The sequence below is a fragment of the Ziziphus jujuba genome, chromosome 9, assembly GCF_031755915.1.
Source record: "Ziziphus jujuba cultivar Dongzao chromosome 9, ASM3175591v1".
In the NCBI taxonomy this organism is placed as follows: Eukaryota; Viridiplantae; Streptophyta; class Magnoliopsida; order Rosales; family Rhamnaceae; genus Ziziphus; species Ziziphus jujuba.
This window is the reverse complement of record NC_083387.1, coordinates 20963445-20972943: the sequence shown is the minus strand read 5'-3', so window position 1 is coordinate 20972943 and position 9499 is coordinate 20963445. Positions and strand designations below refer to the sequence as shown.

The following is a 9499-nucleotide window of genomic DNA, read 5'->3' as shown; positions in this document are numbered from 1 at the left end:
AATAAAAGAAAGTTGGTGAGTTGGCTGGTCTCACCGAATGAAAAAGGAGTCGTAGGCATAAAATTAGAATGATTAAAGTTTCGTAGTGAATTGCACTTGGATCACCCTAGCTACATCGATCATTGACCTCTAATAATATTTCTGACTATACCTTAGATCCTTTTACAAGTGTTCAAATAGAAGACCGGCTTAATTACAAAAAACGAAACTAAAGGAGAAAAAAAAAATTGTTGAAAACATTCTTATTAACATTTTTGCAATACGGCTATGAATTTTAGTTTTTCAATTAGTGATGTGCAATATAAGTCATTACAATTCTTTTTTTCTTTTTGCATTTTACTAGGATGTTATTTGATAACATGCTAGTTTTTAGTTTCTTTCTTTATTTTTTATTTTTTATCTAATTAAATACAATTTGCTTATATTAAATGTTGTCTAATGGTTAGTAATAGTTTGTTAGATATTTTAAACAATTATAAACTTGAAGAAGAAAAAAAAAAAATTCAAACACAATTTTAATCGTTGTGATCAATTTGGTGTTTATATATATATATATATATCCCCTTATCTTTGAAGCTAGTTTAGATGCTCTAATAAATTTTAACTACTACTAACTAATACTTAAGCAAATTACACACATTTAAATAAAAAAAATTAAAAAAATTAAAAACCTACCAAATTACCTAAATTTATCACTTATTATCACTTTGGACTTATCTATTATTGTCCTTTTAATATTAAATATTGGACTAAGATTTGAGTTTAGAATCACTATTGAAAAAGAAAAAAAAAAAGAAAAAAAAATCATTTTGCCATTGAATTACACTAGTTAGGAAGCAGGTAGAGTAAAATAATGTTTAAAAAATAGACTTGAAAAGAATCTATTTCACCAAAGGTGTGAAAATAAATATTAAGTTATTTTAGCCTTTTTTGTCATCTATTGATAGTAGTATTAAACACATTTCAACGGTTTCCAAAACACGGAAAATCTACCTTATCAAGAGAGGTGGAAATCCCCACCCATTTCAACATCAAGTTTAAGATATTTTCCATTTTTCCACTCTCGTACATACGCATCACTTTCCTATTAGCAAAAGTTGAAACTTTTTTTTTTTTGGGCCATATATATATATATATATTTATCCGTCCCATTCCATTATTGATGAACGCAAAACATGCGGCTGTAGCATTACAAAAGATTCTATATTACCAACTTTTCTGTAAAAGATATATACAGCTTTACCAATTTTAGAATCCAAATTAAGGGAAGCACTAAGAAATGCAAACGTATCTGTAAACTTCAAGTATTTTATAATAATAAATTTAAAAAATATATATATATATATATATACATACGTTAATAGTACTTTAACTATTTTGCCCGTCCACCCAACCTCGTTTTTGTATTGTACCGTTGGATTATTTTCTTTTTTCCATCTGCTGAACTGTTAAATAGTCACACACTCGAACAAGAAAGAATATTATGTGGCCCATGAGGGTCAAGTTTTAAATCTTCAAATCTTTGTTAAAATTTATTTATATTAAAAAATGTGACTATGACGTGAGATCTACTAGTTTGAAGAAGTTGTATTTTCGATTTTCAAATTTAAAATATTATAATATTCTTTTTTGGTATGTTGAACTGTTAATAGTCATGTACTCGATCAAAAAAGAATATTATCTGACTCTTGAGGGTCTAAGTTTTAAATATTCAAATCCTTGTCAAAATTTGTTTGCACCATAAAATGAGGCCAAGATGTGAGATCCACTAGTTTGAGAAAGTTGCTTTTCAGCCCTAAAATTTAAAACATTTCAGTTCAAACTCTCAAGTTTTGCTTTATTAATGTAATTTTGTCCAATTTGATTTTTGACAAAGGGCACTTAATATTCAAGGTAATAAAAGAATTTTAAATATAGCACTTAAATTGCCTCAAACTATAATTGGAGGAATATCTAAATTGTAACAAATTATATTTTATTAATATTGGTTAAATATGATAAGAATAATTAGCCATAGTTAGTTAAAAAAATCCAACTAGATCAAAAATTGAAACTCCAGAGTTTAAAATGTCAGGACCCGTCCAGAATTCCTTCCCCGGAACCCTAGACAAGCCCTGATCCCAGGGAAATACCACCGAACCTTCCAACGGAAAATCCGGCAGCACCTCCCCTAAGGGTAGGACTTACCAAAAATTACCTGCACTGAAAACACACTTCTAAAAACATCCCCTTATTCCTCCCACAATACTACAAATTGGTTCCACAAATTTCAGCACTTCAAAAGGAAACAGCGGCAACCCAGTGCATAAAAACAACTACACGTCCAATACAGTATACAGAGCATTATACAGATAAATGCGGAATTTATAAAATGACAGATAAAAAGCAATACAAGTTCGAGAGGAAAAAGGGAAGAAAAACTTCTTGAACCTTCGGCAACGAACTGAGACGTTGGGCTCGCCCCGGACAATCAACGTCTCCAACGTGAACTTAGGGGAATGGAATTTAAGAGTGTGAGATGCTAATCATCTCAGTGAGCGACCCTATCTACTATACGATATAATATCACAGTAATAAGTATATAAATAATAATTAATTGGAAATAATAATTTCTCTCAAAACCCTTACAATTCTCTCAGTTGGAAAAGTTCCCCTTTTAAAACTTTTTCACAAAACCCTTGTTCGTAATCCCCGAAAACCAAGACATCAAATAAGTACCAAAAACAGTAATAATTAATTTTAATTCCAATACAGCTTTAAAACATTTTATTTTTAAAACACAGTACCGAAAACCAGTTGATGCACCCACTATATACCAGTGGCGCCAACAGTACCCAGCGTCCCAAGGTACCGCCAGACAGGAGGTTATAGAAAGAAACCGGCATACGGTCGCGTGGCGTCCCACTGCGCCGCTGCTAACCTCGTGTCCCGGCCATGGGGGGTGGCCTACCCTCATCCGATGGCAACCACAAGACAACCTCATAATATCAACCGCGCGCTACTCACACCCACCTGCGCGCTAATCACAACCGTGTGCACACTAACCATATCACATATAAACAGAACACCAGTACGTGCACGGTGCATCTAAAAATCATAAAACTCACAAATTTAATTTATATAACAATTTCACATTTTTCATAAACACAGCGGGTATAGTCCATCCGCTTGAACCCGAAAATTCTCCACAATTTCTTTAAAATCAACACCATAAATTCCATGATTTTCAAATCCACCAACTCCCAAATCCATCAATTCAAATATCCACATTTTTCCAATAGCATAAATAATTATCGAAATATAATAATCAAATCTCATAATATTCCATGGGCATATTTTATAAAAATTGAAATCACCGACATAACCAAATATTTTCTTTGAAATATTTGAAAATCAAATCATGCCCGATTTAATATTAAAACCACACGAATTTCAAAATCCTCAAACCCATAAAATAATTTCATATGGCATAAATTTGTAAAATGCACATTTTCTTAAATCCAATAAATTCACCAATAAATCCACAATAAATCAAATAAATATTTAGCACATAGAAATTAAATTCCAAATATTTAAATCACACATAATATATTCACCAATTAAATTCCCAAAATTAAATTGAAGGTGGGTCACTCACCTGGAGCACGCAATTGACCCACGATCCACCATGGGATCAATTCCATGACTCACCCGTGCTCCTAAAACACAATTCACAGACAGTCAAATAAATTAATATTTTAATCGGTAAATAATACCCGGTACCCGGGGGGTCAAAACACAAACGTTAACCAAAATAGGCGAATGATATACCGAATCGAAGCTCGTGGAACGAGGATTACCAATCCGGTCTCCATCGACCCCAATTCCGCCGGAGGTGGCCGGAATTTGGTCGGAAAGTTTCGGCCGATTTTCAATCCCTCGTATCTCGCAAACCGCTTCGAATTTTTGAGATTGGAGGCCATTTTTGAACTCAGAGGACCCAAAATAGGGGGAGAGGAGGCTTAATTCGGACTGGGCTGGCCGGAAAACACAAGAAAAGAGGAGAGAGAAATTTCGGCGCGCGTCCGGCAGCCGGTGTCCGTGAAAATTGGCGGCTGAGCTCGCCTCCTTCCTCCGCTCGTCACTGGCCGGCACGTGCATGGTTCCGGTGGCCGGAAAAAGTGCAGCAAGGAGAGAGAGAGAGACGGTCGGTGGGAGAAAAAGCTGTGTGTGTGTTTTTTTTGGTGGCTCGGGGAAGAAGAAGGGAGAAAAAAGAAAAAAAAGAAAAAAAAAAGAAAAAGAGAAGAGAAGGAGGTGTTTTCCCACGTGGGGAAAAGAAAAGAAAAAGAAAAAGAAAAAGAAAAGATAAAGGAAAATAAAAGAAAATTAATTAAATAATATTAATAATAATATTATTATTTAAAATAATTTGATTTTAAACATGGTTGACATGTGGCATTTCACCATGGTGACACATGGTCACCTTCATTAAGTCACACGTGGCACATCGTTACGCGTTTAAAAAATAATATTAAAATAATACGGTATTTGAAAAACTCTACAGGTCCATAACTTCAAACCACATGTCCCAATCGGACGTGCTGCTAGTCTACGGACTCGTATCGACGAGCACTTCACAACCATGCATGAGTCAAAGCTCAACCTTGCATGAATAAAAAGTCAACTCCGGCACCCATTGGACAGTTTGGACCTCAACTTGTTTTGCTCATAACTTTCAAACCGTAGCTCCGTTTTGAACGTGCTACCAGTCTACGAACTCGTGCCAACGTGTACTTCGTAACGGTATCTCAGTCAACCTAGAATTCCAACCGGGTCAAAAAGTCAATTTTTGACCCCTTCGGTCAACGGTCAACGGTCAACCTCGGTCAACCTGCAAAAATTCCGACATGGTTCGGGACGGGGTGTTACAAAAATATTAAAATATTTTAAATTGAAAGCAAAAACAAAAACTATAACCTCTTCAAAATAGAAAATATTAAAATACAATTAATCCAATATACATTCACTTTATTACACCAAACTATTACATCTATTTTATTTAGGCATAGCTTTCAATGTCAATTTTTTTTTTTTTTTGGGCCGAGAGCCTACTATGTCAATGTCAATAGCTATTAGGCTTGGATAGTGCCACAGTGCTAACTAAGATTGACATGTGAGTTCATGATGACTTGAGTTTTAGATGTTGGCTTCTAAGCACGAGGCTGGAGGTTCTACCTAATGTGTTTGTGACAACCTCAAATGAAGAAATATGAAGAAATCAAAGTGTATGCTACTCTTGTTTGTAACACATTATTTAAAGAATTTTAGTTCTTATTTGTTGAAAAAATAACTTAATGTGTCAAATTTATATTAAAAGTAATTCTTATTTGTTTAAAAAGTAATTAATTTGTCAAATTTATGTAACAAAAAAAGAGAAAAAAAAGAAAAAAAGAGTTATTGTCTGTCTTGTAAACACCTCCTCAAAAGAATTCGACACACGTACATTCTCAAAATTTTCTGACAAGAGTGATCATCTAGTGGAGATTCTAGAAGATTCTAATATTAAAAGTTCAATAATCCATCTAAGCATTGTAACAGCTTGTTTGTTAAGAATTAGTTTTGTAACTGGTTGCAAATTATTTGAAAAGCAAGTGGCTGTGCATCCTTTTAACCAGTGTATAAATATGTGTACTGCTTCTAATTCCAATTATTCAATAGAATCAGAAAAAAAGTATAGAAAAAATTTCTCCCGAACTTTCTTGCCATCTTAGACTCAGATTTCTCACATATTCTATTACAAGATAATTATTTGTTGATTATATTTAAATGTAATTAGTGAAAATAAAAACTAAATTCCAACAAAATAAAACCTTTTCATAATTGATACCCAAAATTTGACAATTTTAATATTACCAATGATTAAATCTATAGATTTTGCAATAATGCTACCTTCCCTTAATTTCATAAAAATAAAATAAAATAAGAAGCCACTCTCTACATAGAAGACAATTATTAAGGCTAGAGCTTCCGCTTATAAATTGGGTGTCCACGTTGTTTGTCTAGTTTCGCTCATGGATGTTAAATTAGACATAGTTTATTGTATGATCATTGTTGTGGTATTTGTTTTGGTCTTGACTCCAGCATTGCTAACTGAAGGCCATCTGAAGCATTTTCTTATTTTAATATTAGAATGCATTTCCATATTATTTTTAACAAAACATTAAAATCATTGTTTTGTTACAAATTATAAAACGATTTAAAAAAAAAAAAAAGTGCTATTACACAAACCCTAATCATATTGTTGTGATTTAGATTATGCCAAATTCAGATTTACTTTTTGGGACGATGGTAGAAGAAATAATCCGTTTGTCTATTCCCTCTTGTCCAACATTCCAAAGGCGCTTAGGCGCCTAAGAATCAATGCATATCTCTGCCTCTATCGTCAAAATATGATAGTCACAACGAAAGCAACCAAAACCAAACTTATAAATTAAAAGGAAAAGCAAAAGTAGCACCGGCATAGTAAAATACTTTCGACGAAACCATATTTATTTAAGTGGTTTAGGTTCTTCCTTTTAGATGGTTTTGATTATTACAGTACTCTTGAAGTATTATTATGGTACTCCTCCCTAAATTAAGATTTGATCACCCAAAAGGCCTCTGGTTGTAACAGTCGAGGTTATCTCCATATCCAACACCAAGTTGATCGCAGTATCTCTTATAGAATCCAATGCGATCCTCCATCTCATCGTTCCTACCTTTTCCACATTCAAACCCACCATTGATGATGTTTGTGATCAAACCATAACCCAGAACTCGACCCGCATCAGAGTCAGCTCCCGAGGGAGTCCATCTCTCTGTTATAACATCGTGGGAGGAGGGTTTTGGCCATTGTGGAGTCATCCAGAACCAGATTGCCGTCTTGAATGAAATGACAGCGTCGGTAGCAACAAGGTCTGGGTTGTTCAATAAATCTACTCCAATGGCTCTTCCACACTCACCATAGTTGTAATTCCTATATATATTGAAATAGTTCAAAAAAAAATTATTAAAACGGCAAAAGAAAAGTAGGGGAGAACATTTTTTGGTAGCTTAATTAATTACCATGAAACTTGAATAGGACCACGGCCAAAATATTTGCGTCCGAAAGCACATGGATAGTTGGACTCAGTAGAACAGTAATCACTTCCATCATTTGCCTCGCTAACATAGCAGTATCCCCAAGCGTATCTGCCATCAGGTGCAGAATCCCATCCTCCTGCATATATTTATAGTCACCAAAAGTCCGTAAATCATCCAAATTTGTCATCACTTGGGATGGGATTTGTTTATTTGTTGGTAGCGCTTAATTTTTTTTTCCCCGATGAGTAAGTGCATCCTATAATGGTCATGTAACGTGTAAATTCTAATTATATATGTTATCAATGATGATAAACAAAATTTTATTTTAAAACAAATGAAATAAATAATGAATTGGTAATTAAAACTGAAAAAAAATCTCAAGTTGATCAAAACTAGCGAACTACATATCAACCACATATCGACATAAAAATTTAACTGGTTATTTTTATGGATTTATTTTCTCATATAAGATACTTTTTACTTTTGAAATATCAATAAATTAATAAATTAAATTAAACTAAATGCAAATATCAAAAAAAAAATTCGACTAGTTATTCATGAGTATCTCATGCCACAAAAAGTATGTTCAAGCTGCTTATTAATATGTAATTTATAGAATTTAAAATTCTAATAGAGAAAGTGAATAATTTTATATAGTAAAATCTTATTTGGCATAACTTTTGATTATTTATGCTTAAAAGCATATATAGTAAAGTTTTATTTGATATAATTTTGATTATTTATATTTAAAAACTACTTTTTGAAATATTTGATTGAATAACATGGGAAAATGTTTTAGATTTCAAAAGGAACTTAAAATCAAAACCAATAAAAAGTAATTTTTTCAAGAAATACTGATACTTGTGGAACAGCAAAAACAAAAACTATGCCAAAAAACGACTACCAGGGAGAATATATAAATCTTTAAGAATATGAACAGTACCACTAGTTTCATGGGAAGTTTGGCCTAAGAAAGCAGCGATCTCTCTTTTCCTGGTGGCTTCATCACCGGTGGTACCAAAGCCAGGGAAGGCTCTGGCAGCAGCAATGAAAGCATCGTAGGTATAAAAGCCCCTGCTGGGGCAGTCATTCCGATGCTTAAGAATCTCATCAAAAGTGGACCTTGAGATCGGGATATTACCGAAACCGCCGCGGCCACGGCCACCGCCACCGCCACCGCCACCGCCACTGCCACTGCCACCGCCAGCATAGCATTGGCTTTGGCAACCATTGGTGCAATATTCAGGTGTAGTGCCACACCACCCATACTTGCTGCAGCAAAGCCCTCCAGGGCACGTAGCACCTCCAACGTGACTTCCACATTGCTCTGCTAGGCTTCCGTGGATGGAAAACAACAGGGAAATTATTGTCAAGCCCCAGAACTTCATTTTGGTCATGTTTGTTTGTAACAACTAATTGTTGAGATGTTTGAGATGGCTTAGAGGTAAAGATGCGTATTTATAGATGGCGATGGAAGTAAAAGTATAGTTAATTAATTAAGTCATTCATTAATATTATTGCTATTATTATTATTAATTTTGTAACCTTTGAACTTGTACAATTACGTAAGGGATAATTTCATAAACTTCCAATGCGAGGTTTAAAACTTTTGTAAATTTGTAATTTTTTTTATTTTGGAAAATTTTACATATTTGTCATTGACATTGTATTTTTATTGTTATTTTTATTTTTCAGCCAGTTCTATTTGAATTTCATTTTCTTTGCAAGTTTCTCTGTTTTTTCTTCTTACTAGCATAGGATACAAAAATTAAGCCAAAAAGTTAATGAATTTAACCAAAAAGTTAATGTGTAGAAAGATCTAATAATCTAAACCAAATATTTTAAAATAAAACAAATAGAGTTTCAATTGATAGTATTTAATTTGGTATTTAAAAATAAAATTTGAAGCTTCTAACTACTTTGTATTAAGTGAATTATATATGCAAATTCTTACTTGGATAATTTTTTTGTCTCTGCAATAAAAATTTATTTTAATTTTGTATTTTATGCCAACAAATTAAAAACTGTAAAAATAAAAATCAAAGGGAAGTTTCTTAAATAAAATAAAAATACAATGGTAAATTTTCAATCAATAAGTATCTAAAAAAATGGAGAAATACAATAATAAATTTGTAAAAATTTCAAAATATATATAAAGGAAGTTTGTAAAATTGTCTTTAAATGTGACATGTTTTCCATTTAAAAGTTCTGTTTGGATTGTATTAAAGTTAGTGGTAATTTGAAAATTTCTAAAATATAAACATTTTTAGTATTTGGATAATTTTAAAAAATGGGAATATATGGAGCCATGGAAGTTTGGAAATAGAGGAAAGTTATTTTCACAAAAAAAATATATATATATATATATATATGTATTAATCAGATTCCTTGAAATCTT

At 32.7% G+C, this 9499-nt stretch overlaps 1 protein-coding gene across 1 annotated transcript; it reads right to left on the bottom strand.

Annotated features, from left to right (window-relative positions):
- Positions 1 to 6446: 6446 nt before the first annotated feature.
- Positions 6447 to 8517, bottom strand: LOC132799483 (probable inactive chitinase-like protein LaCIC). The gene is made up of 3 exons (XM_060811455.1): positions 8045 to 8517; positions 7084 to 7237; positions 6447 to 6994 (listed from the first exon to the last, which is right to left on the bottom strand). The coding sequence occupies exons 1-3, from the start codon at positions 8496 to 8498 to the stop codon at positions 6625 to 6627; spliced, it is 978 nt and encodes a 325-aa protein (XP_060667438.1). The 5' UTR covers positions 8499 to 8517; the 3' UTR covers positions 6447 to 6624.
- Between the last annotated feature and the right edge of the window lie 982 nt (positions 8518 to 9499).

Bases quoted from the DNA above. Each gene is read 5' to 3' on its own strand.
- LOC132799483 (XM_060811455.1), bottom strand. From the start codon at position 8,498: ATGACCAAAATGAAGTTCTGGGGCTTGACAATAATTTCCCTGTTGTTT. The intron at 7,238-8,044 runs GTACTGTTCATA...AAATATATGCAG, and splicing joins AACTTCCCATGAAACTAGTG to GAGGATGGGATTCTGCACCT. The intron at 6,995-7,083 runs GTAATTAATTAA...CAATATATATAG, and splicing joins GGTCCTATTCAAGTTTCATG to GAATTACAACTATGGTGAGT.